General features: G+C 46.1%; 1 protein-coding gene across 5 annotated transcripts in view; it reads left to right on the top strand.

Moving 5' to 3' along the window:
• LOC142590574 (uncharacterized) overlaps nucleotides 1–21,370 on the top strand; it is a 197,943-nt gene that overhangs the window by 136,231 nt on the left and 40,342 nt on the right. For all 5 annotated transcript variants that reach the window (XM_075702862.1, XM_075702861.1, XM_075702859.1 and 2 more), the window contains one exon: nucleotides 8,801–8,865. In XM_075702862.1, coding sequence (XP_075558977.1) covers nucleotides 8,801–8,865 — 65 coding nt within the window. The remainder of the gene's footprint in view (nucleotides 1–8,800; nucleotides 8,866–21,370) is intronic.

Genomic DNA, 21,370 nt, shown 5'->3' with positions numbered 1-21,370 from the left:
TGTTCCGGAAGAAGAATACAAACCCTACATGGTTATTCAAGTAAAAAGCAAGATATTTAATGAGCGAATAATGAAATCTGCAAGTGACCACATACAGTGCCAGTTTTCTACGAAACGGCTGTCGTGACTCGATTTCAAACGTCTAGCAATCTAGCAATTAAGAGAGACTTCCGCCTCTATTTCACAATGTTAGATACAACTGAATATAACATATGACGCACAACAGGGCAAATTCATAAGGGTAAGGTTGCATGCTGATATTCAAGTAGCCGTCAGCATTGTATCTATGAAGAGACAAAAAAGCGTTAGAGAGGCATCAGAAATGAAATGAACGGAAGTAGATGAGAGGCATCAGCTAAAGTAAACTTCCATCTAAGCTGCATCACCTCCAGTTATGTCAATAGCAGGAAGAATTTATCATTATTATTATTTGTTGTCAAAACATACATACATTTGACAGGAAAGTGAGGATCAGGTTGGCAGCAGCTACCGGAAGGGGCACAACGCCTGCCTACTCTTCAGAAAGGAGGGGAGGAAAGATCAAAGAAAGAGCAAGATGAGAACTGCCAAAGAAATAACTAGAACACGCAGCCCATATCACACATATTAGGGCCGGTAACGGCAGGTTCCGCTACTACAGAATGTTAAATAGGAGAAATAGTGTCTGAGCTGCAAACGTGTACCTAAGGTAAATAATTCCAGAAGTATGTGCAGCGCGCGATGAACCTGATCGCCTCAGGACCAACAACCTCTGAGATACAGAAATTCGTCAAGTGTCGTACACCGCAGCCCTAGGAGATGATAGTCCCTCGCTAGCGACATGTGCTGCGCACTGATAGCGGGACACTCAAATATAAGGTGCTAAAGTGTGTCGCAGCCACCACCAGATGCAGACGATGGACTGGCCACACGTCCTTGTTTGTATAAACGTTTACGTACGTTCATATAACCAACCTTAGCCTTAGTAGTTGAGCGGTAGCCCGACGAGGCAAGCCTCGACCTGGCAATCGGGATGGGAACGTTCCATTTGCGACCAGGTTGTCTAGATACTGCTTGTACAGGTGGAGGAAGCCCAAGATTGTCGGAAATTACCAACACACAGCTAACGCCAGATTAACCTTTCTACGCCATTGGAGCTGCTCGGTACGATACATCACGAAACCACGACATTCCACACCTTTTTATTTCTTTAGCAGTTGCGGTTACTTGAAATGACACCTGCCCAGCACGGAGCGTGGCTCCGTATGAAAACGAATTTGTGCTAACAGAATCAAAGGAAGAAAAACGAGTTTGGTTATAAAGGCACTCGACAAACGTTCAACGCAATGCCAACTCCGCAAATTACTGCACCTGCTGCTGTGTGTTGGTGGAAACGTTTTGAGCTTTGTGGCATTCATTTTCTTTGAACAATGAAGGTACTCAGCAAGCAAACAAGACAAATACCGTTATAAACCAGTTGAACTAGCGTGTCGCGAATTGTTAGGCATATGTGATCCATCTGAATGTTTAGGCAGCATGTTTAACCATATCTTCAATAACGGCACATTGTAGTGGCAGGTGAACGCAAAATGCTCTTGTTCACATTCAAGTTCACCAGGTGGCTAAAGGTATCCTACAATTCCGCAGTACAGCCTGCCTGATATTCATATTGTTGTTTGGCGTGTAAAGCTAGACTTTTAATTCTAATTAACTTGATGTAGTGCTATTTTGAAGTATAATAGTTAGCACTACATAACAAGAACTAGTTCGACAATGCAATGTCATGGAGTGAGGAAAAATGAGAATGTCCTACCATGACACATTTCCAGGACACCTTTTCGCCCCTTTGATATGCATAATGGAACGTGTGACTGTTTATCGGATGACCGCGTTTCACGGTTTAACGAATGTTAAGGCTCAGCGCTGAGCCCGCCTGCATGTATAGCTTGGACGTTTCTCGGATGTTATCGATGTTTCTGTCCGCGGTCTGCTGTCACCGAACCTTGTGTAACCTAATTGCATGTATGCGCAACGCGAATTGTGTAGTAATTTGTGGAAGACACGTAGGCACTGGCCATTACTCTGAAACCTTCGATGACTCACGTATAAGAGACGACGCGCTTGACCCGCTGATCTGGTTTTCGATGATCGCCGACTAAGTTCGCCGCTAGCGTTCTTCTTTGAGTGTAGCCTCTTTTTAGGGCATATGCTCGCTAAATAAAACGCCAGTTTCGTCATTCCCGGTTTTGCTGCTTTCTTCACCGTCACCACGTGACATCTGTTTGAGGCGCTAGGTAGGTTCATGTGCCGAAAGTCCCCGAAAAGTCGTGGTCCAAGCCGGAGAGCGGAAGACAACGCCAACGTCGCCCCAGGCTTTCAAGCAAGCAGCATAGTAAAATACATGCCCGGAGCACTGTCTTCTAACCGAACAGAGCAGAAGAATCAACACTAAGTAAGCATGAACGATGGAAACAACAGTGCCGCCTATAACGGTAGTGCTTTAGGAACCCAGCGAGTCACCCACCATCCGCGGAGGTTCATCGCAAGACCCGGAGACCCGGCTCAGGACATTCGAAAGAGTGTCAGCCTACAAGTGGAACCCTTAAGGTAACTTCCATCACGTTTATTTCTCAATGAAAGAGTCCCCCAGGACTCTCAGTTCAAAAACTGAGAGTCCTCGTTAAGAAGATGACACCTGTTTTGCAGCCATTCCCTGAAGAATTTCGTAACCTCGGCCCTTTTACAAGAGAAAGGGCCGAACTTCTACTACAAGCCCGAGCACACCTCCCTAACGTCGCAGTCTTCAGGGAATATATTACTCCCCTTTTCCGTCCCACCTATCTGGAAATGTCTGAGGAGAAGGAACTGCACCGCTTCATTGGCGGTATAAAACAAGAACTCCTCGCCTGAATGATGTGCAACCCGCCCACAAACGTAGCAAAATTTCAGTCAGAAGCAGCGACAATTTATAACAGGTTAGAATTGTGCACCATTCAATTAAATCACTGCTCAATGCCAGACTCCACAGAAGTTCAAGCACTCTGCGCCAACAAATGGCGAGAGCCAATCAGACAAGTTGTGCTCCAAGAACTGCGGAAGATGTTCCCATTATCGCAGTCCAAAGTTAATTCGATTGCTGACGTAGTTCAGGATGAAATTCAGCTGTCATGGGTATTTGCGAAGGTCAGCCGGAATCGCCAGAATCTCAGCCTGAAGCGGTGACCTACGCCACCGACAAAGCACCCCTCCGAGGTCACACCAGGCCCCATTACGCTGCACTTCCGTCGTCCGCCAGCATCGCCGCCGCCAGCTAGCGCACCCGTCACCCAGGCCAACTACCCAAGGAAGACAGACGTCTCACGCGCTAATGACCATCGCGCGCTCTGCAAAGAAACGGGTGAGTTCTACCACATATGCCTATTACGGGGAGATGGAACTGCGAATATTTCGACGTCAACGCGCCGCATCCACAGCTTTGCGAATGGCCTCGTAATATCGCCGACTAGATCGTCGCTACACATTGGAGACCCCAAGGTCCGCTGCGTTCGCCTTCGCCAAGACGTTACCAGTCGCCGCAGAGCCAACCATACACTGGCAGAGCCTGGGCCCGTATCCGGAAAACGAAATTCAGCAACCGATGCAGGTACGCCTGCTGTACGTAGAAATAACAAAGATCCTCCACGACCGACGATGACGCTTCAAGATCTATTTCGACGACGCAGCAACGACACGCTGCCATCCTGACGAAGCTTGGAATTAAAAAAATATGCCGGAAAAAGACGACCTGAGAACGCCACGTACCACAGATCAACACGACGCAGCTGTGATACGACGCAAAAACCTAACCGCAGCAGAAGACAAAGAACCACTCACCTCGACGTGCTTCACTACCACGAAGTCACTCCGCTTGTAGACACTGGAGCCGGCTGCACCATCAGTGATTATTCGCCTCCAAATTAAAAAAAAAAAACGTCAACACGCATGAGCGGCCCTCAAAATCGGACAGCTGGAAGAATTAGCGTTCATGACCGGACCTACCCTGCCATGTTCGTTACCTTTCAACAATATTTTCGTGACGTCATTTCTGGCGTAAACATGTTGAACGAACACGGCCCAATCATCAATCTGAAGTCGAAGTCGATAACGCTGTCCGCACATCAAGCAATGCCGACGGAGAGGCCTTTCATTCCGCGTTCCTTTAATGTACTTGAGAACGAAGTCAGCATCCAGCCTCCATCCAGCATTGTCATTTTCGTCGGCAGCGAAACACCCGAACACGTAGAAGACGTCAGTGAGGGTGACCAACGATACAGCTCTCCTGTGAAATTGGCGTCGCAAGAGGTATCGCTCAACCCGACGGAGGAAAACTGACAGTGTTCCTGACAAACTTTATTCAGGAGTTTGACCACGTCAACAAGTTTCCGATGATTGCATACATCCAGGAAATTGTGGAAATGACTTATTCGTTTGTCATGCTGAATTTAGCCGTATCTACCCGGACTACCATAGTTCGCGAACCAGAGTTTGAGATAAATCCAAGTCTCCCCTGAGTAAGCAACAAGAGCTCAGAAGTCTTCTCCGACGTTAAAAAGACTGCCTTTCGAAGTCATCGGCGATTCGACAAACACCGGTTGTAAAGCATCGCACCTTAACCGATGAGTGCTCTCGAACACTCCGCTAGAGCGCTTACCTGGTTTCGACGCGAGAACCTGAGGCTATAAGGGAACGAGGCGACTAAATGCTTCGTGAAGCTATCATTCAGCCGTTGAAAAGCCGGTGGACATATTCAGTATACTGGGTGAAGAAATACGGCAGAACCCTTCGTCTCTGCGTCGATTATTGTCCACTTAACAAGACCACAAAGAACGACATATACCCCCTCCCACAGACAGGCGAAGGATTGGATCGGCTCTTCAACGCAAGTACTTCTCGTCGAAGGATGTCAGTGCTGGCTAATCGCACATAAAAGACAATATGGACCGCAAAACGGCCGCCTTCATCCCGCCAGATGATCTCTGTGAATTCAAGGTCATGATATTCAGTCTGTGCTCAGCGTCTGCAACGTTACAGCGTGTATGGGCACTGTGTTAGCAGGATCGTAGTGGCAGACCTGTCTTGTTTACTTAGATGACGTCATCATATTTTCCAGAAATTTCGACGACCCCCTGAGGTGGCTTGCGAGATTTCTAGAGCGCATCAAGTCATCAGGGCTCACTTTGAAACCGGAAAAGTGTAGTTTGGTTTACGATGACCTTCTGTTCCTGGTTACGTCATCAGCAAATGTGGAGCGCGCCCTGCCAACCCAAAGTTCCACCAGTCCATCGACAAGAATGTATTGCGTAGATTCCTGGTACATGGGTCTTGTGAAAGACTTTTCACGCATCGCTGAGCCGCTAACACATCTAACTGTGACGCCGAGTTCAAGTGGGCAACGCCACAGGTCTATGCATTTCAGCAACTCAAACGGGGAATGCAGTCGCCACCGGTAGTTGCGCAGTTCGACGAGGACGACGATACAGAAATCCACACTGACGCTTGCAGCCTAGGCATCTACGCCGTCCTATTCCAGAGGAAAGACGGAATTTAATGGGTGATGGCTTACGGTAGCCGGTCGCTGTAAAATGCGGCAGGCAAGTATTCTACGACTGGAAAGGAAGGCCTCGCCACCATTTTGGCCAAAGCAAACTTCCGCCTTTACCTGTATGGTAGGCTGTTCAATGTCGTCAGCGACCGCCACGCGTTGTGTTGGCCTGCGAAATTAAAGGACCCTTGCGGACGCCTGGTGCGGTGGAACCTCAAACTGCATATGACATTACTGTAATCTGCAAATCTGGACGAAAACACACTAATTTCGACTTGCTCTCTCGAGCTCCTGTAGACCCACCGCTGAAAAATCACCAAGACGACGGCTCCAATTAAGGTACAGTAAGTGCAGACGACTTTACCGAACAGCAGCGAGTGGACCCTGAGCTGAGACGCCTTGCTGAGTACTCGCAAGGCAGGACTTACTTTGTCCCAAGGGATTTTAAGTTCGGATTCTCTTCGTTTTTCTTATGAAACTGCATCATTGTGAAGAAGAACCTTTTGCCAGTCCCCGCAAACTAGCTTGTAGTTGCGTCCGCAGCACTCCGGTCAGATGTCCTGCGCGCCCTGCTCGATGATAACACAACCCGGTACCTCGGCTTTGCCCGTACGCACGCAAGAATAAAAGAGAAGTACTATAGACTCCGCCTGGCCGCCGACATCGCGCGCTATGTCAAGGAATGTCGAGGGTGCCAGCGAGGGAAGACACCATCGACACCACGTGACGCCATCCCGCTGACTACGCACAATGGCTGCCGTGGCGGAAGGCACGCTTTCTGCGCATGGCAGGGTGGCCGCACTCGGATTCCAGGGGTTCCCCCTCCACTCCAGGGTGTTTTATTTTTACATCCTTGCGTTTGACCAAATGCAGCTTCAGCGATGAGTCCTCTGCTCTGTATTGGCTCGGTTTCTCCATGGCTGCACGTTTGCGTTTCCTGCAAAATACCGTAACGCCGTCTGTCGGGCACCGTTTTACTCACCGACGGCAGCAAAAAGCGGTGATGGCGTACGCAAGGTAGGCATTCCCCGGTTGGGTGGCGGGTGATTTCTGTTGCGTTATAGGTATTCTGACTCTGCGGAAGTGTTTTCTTTTTGGTAAACTCAGTCTATTCATTGCAAGAAACGGTCGCTACGAGGTTTCTGCGAGGTTTATAAAGTCTAGTTACCGTTAGTGTCCCTCGAAATTAAGTTTAGCTTGCCCATCCCTCCCGTGCCTCCGTCCGTGCCTCATCCCCAGCATCGTCATTGCCATAGCGTGTCCAATAAATGCGAGTGCATACACCCTGGCGTGATTATTTGCTGCCTTCCTTAAAAACGTCATGTCACGCAGCTTAGGACATGTTTATATTAAATGCTTGAATAGCATATCGTGCCGCAGAATTTGCCGCAGGGATGCTGAACCACCACGAAGCACTCAGTCTTTCTGTCTGGAATTTGCTACGAGGTTCGTAGTGTGTACGCCGTTTAAAGATATTACCCAATAACGCTATTGGACAATTAGGGGAAGCTTTGGTACTCCACAGAGACTCTCATATGTGTGGCACCTGCGCATGTATTTAGGAAGTTATATTGCGCAATACTATACTGGGCCTGGTTTACGTTATGTACATCGCATAGAAATTGTTCCTAATACTACGGATGTGTTTTTGGGAGGAATTGTTCTTCGTTAGGATGCTCTTGAAACCACCATTGAGCGGCATAAGGAGGTGCTCATACCTATGGTCATTATGAGCTTTGAACACGGCGAATGCTAACAATGGAGGATGCACTGAGAATAGATTTGTTTGTCGAAAACGGTGCCGGAACCTTTTACTACGTCAATCGCAACCGCAGCGTCGCAATGAGAATGCCTTAAATTATGCAGATCAGCTCACAGTATTCAATGGCATCAAGTATGTATATAGCAGTATAGCAAGTATGCAGAGAAAATGAACTCACCCAAATTTTTAGGTGGTATGGCAGCATTTCCGTCGTTACATCAGTTGCAGAATTTTTGGCCTCAGAGTCGATATGAAAGATCCACGCTGGACACTCAAAACAAGTCGGTGTGCCTTAGAAGTATGAATATTAAGACCAGGTACCCGCCTCATCTGCTGCCTAAACTGTGATTTACACAAAAACTGGTAAATATAGAGTTAAGAAGATTTGAAATTTCAAGGAGTTCTTAACTCGCTTGAGTCACGTCAAACAATTAGCTGCTTGGACATCGTCCTACTACGTAATGGAAACAAAGAAGGGTGATGTGCTTTCATAAAACGAAGAAAACAATACAAGATTTACCAAATTGAACATATTCCCCGTACATCAGTCAAAAATCGCTCTAATCTAATATGTTCAACTGTCGTGGACAAAAGGGAAGTTTAGAATGAGCATTTCACCTAAGAATTGGCACTTAAAACACTTAAAAACCACGGTATTTTACCAAAACAAACATAACCTGCTTAGCCAAGGGCAGTTTCACAATGCTGAAATCTTTCCATGTATGCAGCTCAACTTTGAAAACTAGCATTACTACGTCATATAGAAAGGAAGCTGCGTACCTCACTAGTATGAAAAGCTGGGCCTACGCATTCCACACTACCTTTTATGCGCTAAAATAACTATAATTGCATGTAAAGTGGTATACTAAATAATGGTTTTTAGTGCTACATCATTTATATGGTTTCATACAACCACCGCCTTCCAAATAACCACCCTAACCGCGGTAGCCCCCGCCTATTCCACGTTTGGGTTGAGACAATTCTGAGGAAAAGCAGCCAACCAAGACCAATAAGGTGCCCGTCGAACAAATCGCTGAAGTCTGTGCTCTTGTTTTCTTTGTTTTATTTTCAACGAAGATGGAATCCCGCGCGGTTTCTTGGAAGTAGCTTGCCAATTCGTCCACTGCGCGTGGTGCTGCAGCCCGCTCTTCACTAGGACTAAACACTGCAACAAAAACCGCACCTAAGTACTCCAAAACATCCGGCACACGGTGACTGGCTGCAATAGGTACTGATATTGCTGCTTCTCTGCAAACATTTGAAACAACACAATAATGCACCAAAACTCCACCAAAGATCACTTCTCTGAAGATTATCAATTGGGAGAACCATTGGTTTGAAATTTTGGTTGGAGACGTTGCCCGTGCTATACCTCCTTATCTGCGTTACTTTGATTTAGTGTTAAAAATACATTCTATTCTAACCTTCTACATTATTCTAAACTTCTACAGAAGCTATTCTAACCTTCTACATTCCAGAAACACAAGGTATCGCGTGCCTCGTACAGTTGATGGTGCGGATGTTGGTGTTAAAGCCTTCAAGAGTAAGTAAATAAGACAACTGGTGAATAGATAACCTAAAAGCGTGTAAATGGCTTCTATTGCTGCTGCTGCTGCTGCTGCTGCCGCCGCCGCTGCCGCCGCCGCTGCTGCTGCTGCCGCTGCTGTCGCTGCCCCCTCCGCCTCCGCCAATAATGTCACTTATATAGCCTTTGCTGTAACGCCGCTATTTTTGATGCTTGTCAGTCATGTGATTCTACCATCCATTAGAATGAGGCAGCAGTTACATGCAGGAAATTGCACTCAACATATCCTGTTAGAAAATCTTCCTAGTTGACAGAAGAGTCATTTAAAATAAAACCAGCTGCAGGAAAACATTCCACAGGCGTCCTCCTCGACCAGAGCAGAAAACTGGCATTATCCCTCCTTTCACAAACAAACAAACAAAGGATAACTTTCGGCAAAGGAACTTGTACCTAAAGGGTAGCAAACCACGTTTTTTCATTGGAGAAAAACTGGTGACCTGTAACAGTGAACTGATCCGAACTGCACAGGAATGTGCTAAACTTAGGACTGTGAGTTCATCTTGGATGCAAACGAAATGTTTGTTAGAAGATATGAAAGCCCATGTCATTATTGTTAAAGAAGCGAACAAACTAGACTCTTTATGTGTAATTTCATTGCTTGTTTTATAGACAGAAATAAGCAACCGAAGAGGCCACATGCCGTTACCGTGTCCTATCTGACCTGTGCAATATTGTTTCCAGCTTCTCAGCCAACTGTCTTAAAGCCATTCACTGAAAATCAAAATACGTAAGAATCGAATTCGTACCTTAAGTATACCTTTTAGTGAATTCGCATTCCACTTTTATGCAATGTAGCTAATCGAAACATGGAGCACGGTTATTCAGGACATTTTACCAAGACCTACTGAAAAAATCTTTACTTAAATTGGAATGGCCGTCATGGTGGCGAAGTTGATTTTTTGCTTTTCATTATGGAGGAGACGAATTATTCCATAATTAGACTCTGGTGCCACCTGACAATTATGCCGCCACTGGAGGTAGGTAAGAATGTTTTCTCTGTACTCTACCGATCACCGAAAGCGAATGTGTCGATGTTCTTAGACTACCATCAACAATTCGCCGCGTTCGATTCGCCGCGTTCAACAGTTCACCACGTTCGAAGTGAGCACTCAACACAATTTTGTCTTCAAAAGGGGTCACGAATGTGGTTACCATCCCAACCAGGCTTACATAGGCACATAATCAAGTAATTAATTTCCCCAAAAAAGGGACGGTGATGCCGAATCTTGTTCTATCAGTGACCATCTCCCAGTTTGCTGCTTCATGGGTAAGCCTACGCGGACTGCAATTCAAAAACTGGACTAGGTACCAGCGTACAAATGGAACCATACTTGAGTCCATTAGATATAAACTGAAAAAAAGCAATTGGGATAGTATTTAAAGGCTCCATGATGCTAAAATTATTTTAATGAGTTTCTTCAAGCTTAACATATATATGTTGCAAAGATTTCACTAGGGTACTGCTGGTAGAATCGATCTATTGCTACAATCCTCCGGCAAACCTCGTCGTCTTCTTCACTGTCTCATTACTCCGCTGGCGAATGTGGATCGCTACACACTCCCAATCGGTTGTTCTGGCTCCCAGGATGATATTACGGTAGCAGATTTTCAATTGGAAGCCTTTTCAACTTTTCACTGGGTCGTTGGCATTGTATTGTATTCAGCAGTCCTTGTTGTCTAGCTGTCCTGACGACATAGTAAGGTCCTGTAAGCGACGTTTCAGAATCAATTTCCTTCCGGACCAGAATCCATGAACCTGGTTCAATCTCCGGCATCTCTGTGCAGCGTCTGCGGTTGAAATTCTTCACTGTGGTCTATATTTTTGTAGCTGATGCGAAGTTTTGAGATGTTCTTTTAGGTGAATTTGCTTCACTAAGCCCAATTTGTTGTCTGGTGGCCGCCATTAGCTGGGGCGAAATGTCCCAAAATGTGGGCTGCATCCCAGGCCTGCTGCGCATGATCTGTGGTGATGTGGAACGGCGGCTTCCAAGGCACATTCCCAGCTGCCTTCGAATTGGGAAATAATCGTGTGTACCTTTTGAAGTACCTTACCATTCGTTCTGCAAGGGAATTCTCTTCCAGCTGGTAAAGTGCTGGGAGGCGAAGGGTGATATTTAGTTTCTCTGCCCAAAGTCGCAGTCTTTCGGTTTTATAGGCTGGCCCATTGCCGGCCATGACGACGCTGACGTTCTTGAAAAGTTCTCGTTGCAGCAATGACATCTTGCAGTTTGTGTCCTCCTTTCCAACTTTGGCGGCAAGAAAACGCATGCACTCGGTAACAGCGACAAGGAATGCTTGCGTCCTCCTAACTACGTCCCCCTTCTTTTTAATTTCAGCGAAATCAAGATAGACAACGTCGAAGCGGACATCGCAATACTCTGGAAAGACCATCCAGTTGCGTCTAGGCTTGTTATATGTCTTACAAAATCTATTATGTACTTCTTACTCTGGACTAGTGTGGTAAAGCTTCAGGACTGTTGGTACTTTGGTCTCCGGGATGCATAATTCGTCATTCCTTACTTCAATCTACTGTGTGCCTTCCCAAAGCTGTAAGAGGTTTATATTTGTAGTTGGAGTTTCAAGCGCATGTGGAGTCGAGATTGGGCCTCGGCATCTTGACATTTCTGTCCCGGGCGATGTATGACGTCAAAGATGAATTGTTGTAATTGTCTAATACATCAAGCTATTCTGCCCTTCGGCTGCGATAGCTCTAACAGGTACGTCAACGCTTGGTTCAATAGCTTGAAGTGGTTGCCTTCCAGGTAGCTTCTGAAGTATCTCAAGGCTAACACCACTGCCAGTGCTTCCTTCTCCGTAGTTGCAAAATTTTCTTATGTCTTCGTAAAAGTGAGAGTACTAACCTACTAGCCTCAGCTGCTTTCCTTGTTGCCTTGTAGCATCACGCTGGTTGAGTATGGTGCCTACTCAAAAAGATGAGTCGGTACAGAGCTCAAAGGTTAGCTTAAAATTGGGGAGCATCAGTACAGGGTCCAATGAAATGATGCGCACAAGCTCGGTGTAGCTGTTGTCACTCTTTGACCGCATGAATGGCACGCCGTTTTGGGCCAGTGCGGAGAGACATTTGGCTTTTCTGCTTGTGAGTGGCTTATTTGGCTTATGAAGGCAAAGAAATGGACCGCCACTCCCAAAACCACTCGGAGGGAATGAACGCCATATGGTTTCACTATTTTATTGATGCATCAAACACTCTCTTCTTTGGTGCTTTTCGTTTCACCGTCAAACACCCTTCCGAAGAAAACGACGTTATTGCACAAAAAAGAAAAGTCATTTTTCTTCATTCTAATTTCATTGGTGCGGTGCTTCGTGCATCAAGAACTTTACACAATTGTTCCTCGTGGTTTTCCCATGTCCTGGAGTAGACAGAGATATCATGTACATATACATTGCAAAATTTTCCAATGAGTATACCCAGCGTTTCGTTATTCTTCTGGAACCACGTCCCTGAATTCTTCCGGCCAAATGGCAACTGATTATACTCGTAGATGTCGAATGGTGTCACAAATGCTGTAAACCTCTTAGTCTATTTTCCAGTGGTACTTGCCAGTACCCCTTGCGCAAGTCAATGTGTAAAAACCATTCGCATCCTCCAGTTTAGTCAATTATGTCATAATTCCAAAGCAACGGTTTGGAAAAAGATCGGTCTGTCATTCGGTAATCAGTGCACAATCGGAACCATGCATCTTCCTTTGGTACGATGATAACAGGGCAAGCAAAACAGAATGTCGATGGAATAGTGATCCCTGCTTCTAACATGAATTCAAGTTCTTGCCTTAGCCATATTTTCTTTTCATGGCTGAGGTTATATGGCTTTTTTCTGACGACTGTGCTGTCGCGCAACAAGAACGGCACTTCAATCGCGGTTATGCTTTCGGAATATGACACAATGCAGATTAGCTCGGGAAACTTCAGCGGCACTTCTTCCGCGCATGATGACTTTCGTTCGTCCTGTTTTTCCGTGAAACACATATCTTGCTCAGGTTTTTATATTCACCTCCACATTCCATAGTAACTTGATCTTCATGTTCTTCATATCAGGTCGCGGTGCAAGGAAGGCGAAGTTCACAGGGTAACACGACCAGCTCTTCTAACTTGAACTTCTGACCTTCCAACTCAAGAGCTGCCGTTGTTCATTTAAGGTAATGCCGAGATGAATCGTCACAACTACACACACGGATAGGCTTTCCGGATGTGGTGCTGGTTGTCTCCACTAAAGCTTCCTTAAATAGGCTCACGGAAGCCCCAGCGTCAATCACTGCTTACATGTTCGGGTTGTTTACAAGCATCGGCATTGTCAGAACGCGTGATTTAACAAGGAACACCGTTTTTTCAGCATATTAGAGAGATTCTATGGCGCCTTAACTTTTGAAGGTAGGGCTAGGTATACCGAACCTTGCGTGGATTTGTCGCTCGGTCTAGCGTTGTGACTCTTGTCTCTTTTGGTGGCACATTAAAAGCTGTCGTCATGACATGCGCCAGTGACTAAAGCAGTTAGTCCATTGTGCTTGGCGACCTAGCTAGAACTTCTTTCTTGCAGTCTCTTGTCATATGATGTATAATAAGGGCGATAACTGACAATTGCGGATGTCTTGGTTAGGATGTACAAATTAATTGCGACTTTTCCAACACTTAATCTCTGCTGTTTATTGATTTCTGTCTGTACAATATTACATTATTCCAAAATTGTACGGGACTGTTTTGAATGCTCGAGAGAAACTCTCCTTACACTCATTCCACGATTCATTCACGTGTGAACGTAACCGAAGACCGGATGAGTTCCGTGCGTTGCCATACAGAAATGCCCGCATGTTCTGCATGCGATCCTCGTATGTCAACCATTCGTTCCTAGAGCAAGTATACTCATAAGAATGAAGGCAGGTATGTACACCGGGCGAATTTACAATAAATATCTACAATTTTAAGAAGGGCTTTTCTCTCTTGCTTCCAGATCCTGACAGCGTAGCAAGACCTACCAGCTGTTGCTTCATGTGGCATTTCTGAATGTCGAGCAGTGCGTTCTGAACAATTATATCACTGTCTGGCGGCGTTACAGCTGGTTTAGTCTCATGAGTTAAGATGAGTTCTTTAGAACAAGTTTCAGACTCATCTTGTTCATTGGAAGCACGAACGGTGCCTTTAGTGGCGGTGTCGTCAGCCGTAAATCTAGATGCACTTGGAACGCTCCATAGAACATCAGGCCTGGTGACATATTCCAGTGGCCGGCATGTTGTTCGTCACTTCCTTTGTAGCCCTCGATGGTGGTTCGTCATTCGTTGAACGTGACTTTCATGTTATTGTACACAAGTTCCTGTTTTCGACTGTGCCAATATAAAGATTTTGCTATGGTACTGCAGGTAGAACTCATTTTTTGCTACATTCCTCCAGCTAACCCTGTTGTCTTCTTCTCTATCTCATTACATCGATGACGATGTGAATCATCCCACATATTATTTGCATTTCCAATAAAAAGGCGTAGATTAGTACGTAGGGTTCATGCGTACACCCTGGATTATCAAGTGGACCCTGAATATAGCAATTTTGAAATACTAAATCTAAACAAAGGATAAGCTATTCAGAATATATCGAACAACGTGCTCCGTTGATAACCTAGCAGCTTTAAAACGCAATTGCTTTAGGTTCAACAAGCTGCTACGATCAGCTGGAACTGACTCTTACTCTGGATTTCTGTAACATAGTATTGGACGACATCAATTATACTGGGCTTCTTCATGCGCATTGCAACAACGTGATAAAACACACACTATCCCTAAGAATATGAGGGTTATTCAGAAAGAACTATTCGGGACAGACCTAGCGAACGCGTCTAATAATTTATTTACATCCAGGGCTCCTAGTGTGCCGGTATATGACGGGTGCGAGTATATGTAGACTCAATTTTAAAGGTCCATATATTTACAAACTCTTAGTACAGAATAAGTTATATATGTATAAATATATAACACCACCAATAGCCATGACATTCATAGTATGCAAGCACGACCTGTGAAATATCAAATATATCACTGACATCATACTGCAGTGGCGCGACTGTCGCCTCCAGAGCCGCTGAAAAAAACGGCTCACGTGCCTGTGGTGCGCAAACACGTTAGCTAGCTTGACCTGAGCGGCCGCATTTATCTGCTGCTTCCAAAGTCCGCCGGCACCATGGCTGGCCGGCCTAAATAAACACGACCATGGCAGCTACCTCTTCGCGCCGCCTGGCACAAATTGGTTACCCACACGATCGAGCCGAACCGCACCAGCGTAGCGGCTCTAACAAGGCAAAAGTGACTCTTTCACGCGGTTCGGCAGACGTCCCGCGGATGCAGCGTGTTGGGGAATTCTGCATCACCATGACGGACATCTCGTTCATTTAGCTTGACAGCCACGTGCTTATCAACAAAGATCTTGGCTCGGGCTGGTACTCCCTGGTCCCGACTTTACGAGGACTTGCGGGCAGCCGTCCTTGTTCAGTACGCCACCAGAGCGCTCAGTCACAACAGCCCTTGCCATTTGAAACAACGCGTGATTCCACGTCTCGTCGTCCCACATCGTCTGCGTCCACCCATGCCGTTTGGCAGCACAGGACGGCGATAGCATCAAACCTCTACTCGGTCCGTGAGCCTCGTCTCGATCTGAAAGGCAGCTGTGCGACAACTCTCTAAAAGGAATTCACTGCTGTAAACACAATCCTTTTAGCCTGCTTTACGGCCCGCCGCTTTCCATCCTTAGACGCAATTCGTTAGGGGTCAACTCATCATCATCATCATCATCAGACTGGTTACGCCCACTGCAGGGGAAAGGCCTCTCCCATACTTCTCCAACTACCCCGGTCATGTACTAATTGGGGTCTACTCACTCATCACCAATTCAGGAGCTTTCCCACAGGCTCCACTGGGCGCAGATTTTTCTCTCGCGGGCACGGCGACGCCACAATCGCAAAGGTGATGGTATTGGCATTCGAGATTTTGCCGAAAGTAACAGCGGGCGAGCCTTCGGATCATCAGTGCTTACACTATCCGCAGATGCATAACCTACCGAAGTTTTGCAGGAGCACTTTTGCCACCTTGCTTCTTCAGCTGTAAAATTACTTACACGTCAACAACGTGAGTGTGGAAGCATAGGTAACAACAGTTTCGCTACCTCCACACAAGCCCGTCATCTACCAGGCCTAGGCATATAGTAGAAATTGCGGCAGGTTGTGATTTAGCACAATGGCGTCACTGCGGCTGGGCCTTGTTGACGACCTGCATGCTGCGTGATACATGGTGCAGCATTCACTCGAATACAAGTTAGAAGCCAGTTCGCAAGGCATCAGCAAGCCTCGTCGTCTTGGCCTCTGTCTGTGCTTGCTAACATGATCTCAAATGTTCTTCCTGATTTGTCTTTTATACCAGGAGCCAAATTCACGCCGTTTATTGGTGGCTTGTAATGAATCACTCATACATTCCGCATATGATTTTCATCATCTAAGTTTTCAGTAGAACAGGACCAAATGCCTTTCGAAAAAATGCGAGGTGATTTCAGCATGTTTCTGCTGTCTAGTTCCCAGCCCAATTTTTTACCTTCATAGATCTGGTCTATCTATATCTAACCTGCGTTCCTTTTGTAATCAAACAGAAACTATTGACCGTTTCTTTCGTTCTTGCCACCGCTTCTCCTCCTTTCGCAAAATGTTCCGCATTTTTCAGACTAGAAAACTGGGTTTATCACTTAAAACACCAAACATATTGTGTTTTGGTGTCTGTCAATTAGGCACAGGCCATGGTTCAATGATTAGTGTTCTGCACAAGTTCATTGAATCATCCGGAAGGTTACGCTGCTAGAGTACCGACCCTGCGACATTTCGTTTTAATATTATTTTTCCTTTGCTTCTCAGTTTAATTTCTTTTCTTTTGTCTAGTTGATGTATAGGCACTCAAAAAATAGGTGTCATCAGCTAATTGCCGAATGATTCGTTCTGAATGTTCGGCCTTTAACCCTTTGGGTATGTTGTTGGGCATTCGTTTCATTCTATACAGTGTGCCCAATCCCCCTCGTGGGTACGATCCATGTTTTCAGGCAACAACAACAACATGATATCTGGTGACGAAGGCGCCGTCCCGTGCTCGCTAGATCGTCAGAGTGGTAACGCATGAGGTGGGTGACATGGACAATGTCGGTGGAAGGCCGATACATGGTGGAATCGAGAGGCGTGATTTCTTAAGTGATGTCGATCACTTGGCGCAAAACACGGTACAAGCTAGAGTAATGCTTATTCAACTTTTCGCAAAGGCTATGTCACCGCGACGGTGTCCAAAGAAGGCCCACGTCAACAAAGTTGAAATGCGCATCACGGTGGCTGGGGGGCATAGAAGCGCCGTTGCTATTCCTACGAACCGTTAATTCGCAGTCTCGCAATTGGCGTGTCTCTATAGCTCTGAAGATGGCGCCACGGGCGTATTGTATGACGTGTCAAGAACGGCTGGAAGGCGTCTCTCAAATTACAGCCTGGGGTTTCTTCTGTCATCATCACCATCATCATCAGCAGCAGCAGCAGCCTGGTTACGCCCACTGCAGGACAAAGGCCTCTCCCATACTTCTCCAACTATCCCGGTCATGTACTAATTGTGTCCATGTTGTCCCTGCAAATTTCTTAATCTCATCCGCCCACCTAACTTTCTGCCGCCCCTGCTACAGTTGCCTTTTCTCGGAATGCAGTACGTAACCATAATGAGCATCGGTTATCTTCCCTCCTCATTCCATATCCTGCCCATGCCCCCCCCATATTTTCTTGATTTCAACTAACATATCATTACCTCGCGTTTGTTCCCTCATCCAATGTGTTCTTTTCTTATCGCTTCACGTTACACCCATCATTCTTCTTTCCATAGCTCGATGCGTCTTCCTCAATTTAGGTAGAACCCTTTTCGTAAGCCTCCGGGTTTCTGTCCCGTACACGAGTACCGGTAAGACACAGCTGTTAAACACTTTCCTCTTCAGGGTTAATGGCAACATGCTGTTCATGATCTCAGAATGCCTGCTAAACGCACCCTAGCCCATTTCTATTCTTCGGATTATTTCAGTATCATGATCCGGATCCGCGGTCACTACCTGTCCCAAGTAGATGTATTCCCTTACCACTTCGAGTGCCTCGCTACGTATTGTAAACTGCTGTTCTCTTCCGAGACTGTTATACCTTACTGTAGTTTTCTGCAGATTAGTTTTTAGACCCACCCTTCTGCTTTGCCTCTCCAGGTCAGTGCGCATGCTTTGCAATTGTTTCCATGAGTTACTAAGCAAGGCAATATGATCAGCGAATCGCAAGTTATTAAGGTATTCTCCATTAACTCTTATCCCCAATTCTTCCCAATACCTCCTTTAAACACGCTGTGAATAGCATTGGAGAGATTGTGTCTCCTTGCCTGGCGCCTTTCTATATTGAGATTTTGTTGGTTTCTTTATGGAGAACTACGGTGGCTGTGGAGCCGCTATGGATATCTTTTAGCATTTTTACATACGGCTGTCTACACCCTGATTCTGTAATGCCTCCCTGATTGCTGAGGTTTCGACTGTATCAAACGCTTTCTCATAATCAATGAAAGTGATATATAAGGGTTGGTTATATTCCGCACGTTTCTCTATCACCTGATTGATGATCTGAATATGGTCTATTGTTGAGTAGCCTTTACGGAATCCTGCCTAGTCCTTTGATTGACAGAAGTCTAAGGTGTTCGTGATTCTATTTGCGATTACCTCAGCAAATACTTCGTAGGCAACGGACAGTAAGCAGATCGGTCCATAATATTTCAAGTTTTTGGCGCCCCTTTCTTATGGATTAGGATTAAGTTGACGTTCTTCCAAGATTCCGGTACGATCGAAGCCATGAGGCATTGCATATACAGGGTGGCCAGTTTTTGTAGAGCAATATTCCCACCATCTTTCAATAAATCAGCTGTTACCTGATCCTCCCCAGCTGCCTTCCACCTTTGCATAGCTCCCAAGGCTTTCTTTACTTCTTCCGGCGTTACTTGTGGGATTTCATATTCCCTTAGACTACTCTCTGTTCCATTATCGTCAGGGGTGCCACTGGTACTGTATAAATCTCTATAGAACTCCTCAGCCGCTTGAACTATCTCATCCATATTAGTTACGATATTGCCGGCTTTGTCTCTTAACGCATACATCTGATTCTTGCCATTTCCTAATTCCTTCTTCACTGCTTTTAGGCTTCCTCCGTTCCTGAGAGCATGTTCAATTCTATCCATATTAAGCTGCCTTATGTCATATGTTTTACGCTTGTTAATTAAATTGGGAAGTTCTGCCAGTTCTATTCTAGCTGTAGGGTTAGAGGCTGTCATACAATGGCGTTTCCTGATCAGACCTTTCGTCCCCTGCGATACCTTACTGGTATCCTGTCTAACGGAGTTACCATCGACTTCTATTGCACACTCCTTAATGATGCCCATAAGATTGTCGTTCATTGCTTCAACACTAAGGTCCTCTTGCTGAGTTAAAGCCGAAAACCTGTTCTGTAGCTTGATCCGTAAGTCCTCTATTTTCCCTCTTACTGCTAACTCATTGACCGGCTTTTTATGTACCAGTTTATTCCATTCCCTCCTCAAGTCTAGGCTAATTTGAGTTCTCACCATCCTATGGTCAGTGCAGCGCACCTTGCCGAGCACGTCCACATCTTGTATGATGTCAGGGTTAGCGCAAAGTATAAAGTCTATTTCATTTCTAGTCCCGCCATTCGGGCTCCCCCACGTCACTTTCGGGTATCCCGCTTGCGGGAGAAGGTATTCATTATCCACATATTATTCTGTTCGGCAAACAATACTAATAACTCTCCCCCACTCTTCCTAGAGCCTGTACCATATTCCTCCATTGCCTTGTCTCCAGCCTGCTTCTTGTCTACCTTGGCATTGAAGTCGCGCATCAGTATAGTGTATTTTGTTTTCACTTTACCCATCGCCGATTCCGCGTCTTCATAGAAGCTTTAGACTTCCTGGTCATCATGACTGGATGTAGGGGCGTAGACCTGTACGACCTTCAATTTGTACCTCTTATTAAGTTTCACAACCAGACCTACCACCCTCTCCTTAATGGCATAGAATTCCTGTATGTTACCAGCTATATTTTATTAATCAGGAATCTGACTCTTAGTTCTCGTATTTCCGCTAAGCCCCGGTAGCACAGGACGTGCCCGCTTTTTAGTGCTGTACATGCTTCTTTTGTCCTCCTAACCTCACTGAGCCATATATCCCATTTACTCCCCTCTAATACCTCCAATAGCATTACTAGACTCGCCTCACTAGATAACGTTCTAGCGTTAAACGTTGCCAGGTTCAGATTCCAATGACGGCCTGTCCGGACCCAGAGATTCTTAGCACCCTGTGCTGCGTCACAGGTCTGACCGCCCGCGTGCTCAGTTGCTTCGCATGTGCTGGGGACTGAGGGCCGGTGTTTGATTGTTGTATTCATATAGGAGGCTGTGGCCAAGTACTCCACCAGAGTGGCCATTCCTGCTCTGGTTTCTTTTTTACAAGAGATAACACAGCGAAAACCACCACAGTCATGTTGGGAGGAACTATAGGAAATGTTACGAACGGTAGAGCTGCCTGCTAGTCTTGATAGTCGGCAGAAACATACATAAAGCATGGCTTTCATCGTTCTATTAATATGGTCTTTGAGGCCATTGGTCTGAGGCCAATTGGTGTGAGGCCATTGTCAGCTTGTGCTTTGTAGCAGAGGAGTACAAAAGGTCGAGGTCCTAGACAACCTTTCACATAAAATAGTGGCCCTGTCTGTGAGTAGCTGTCGTTGAGCGCCAAGGTGAAGTATAACGTCTTCGAGGAGGAAGTCGGCGACGTCCGTTGACATCTGGTTGGAAGAGTCCGAGTGATCACGTACTTGGTCGCGTAGTCGGTACCGACAGCGGTCCACTTATTTCCGCATGCTGATAGCGGGAAAGGGCCAAGAAGGTTAAGGTTAACGCTTGAGAACTGCTCCCATGGCACGTCAAGTGCTTGAAGGCGGCCAGCTTGGAGCGCTGGCATTGTTCATGGAAAGCGCCGTAAGGGTAGACGGAGCGGTAAATACAGGGCCAAGGAAAGCGATGAAGAAAAGGGTCGTACGTCCTAAACTCCGAGGTGACCTGTGGTAGGAACATTGTGTAGCTGTGCGGTGACAGTTTGAAGCATATGAGTTTCAATAACCATAGCAGTTCAGAAACGTTCGGGTGCACGTTGTAGCTGTAGAAGACACCATATTGCAGCATAAACGTATGCATTGATGAGGAAAGTCCCTCAAACGTCAGCCGGAGAATGACATCTCGCAAGTAATGGTCACGGCCTTGCTCATCTCCGGTGTTCTGACTCGCAGTAAGCAACAGGACGCAGATACATTCGCAGCTGTCGGGAAGCTCCGGTTGGTCTACTGTACGGTGCAACAAGCAATCAGCTTC

The sequence above is a fragment of the Dermacentor variabilis genome, chromosome 8, assembly GCF_050947875.1.
Source record: "Dermacentor variabilis isolate Ectoservices chromosome 8, ASM5094787v1, whole genome shotgun sequence".
Classification (NCBI taxonomy): Eukaryota; Metazoa; Arthropoda; class Arachnida; order Ixodida; family Ixodidae; genus Dermacentor; species Dermacentor variabilis.
Note: the sequence above shows the minus strand (reverse complement) of the source record. Positions and strands in the feature narration are given on the sequence as shown.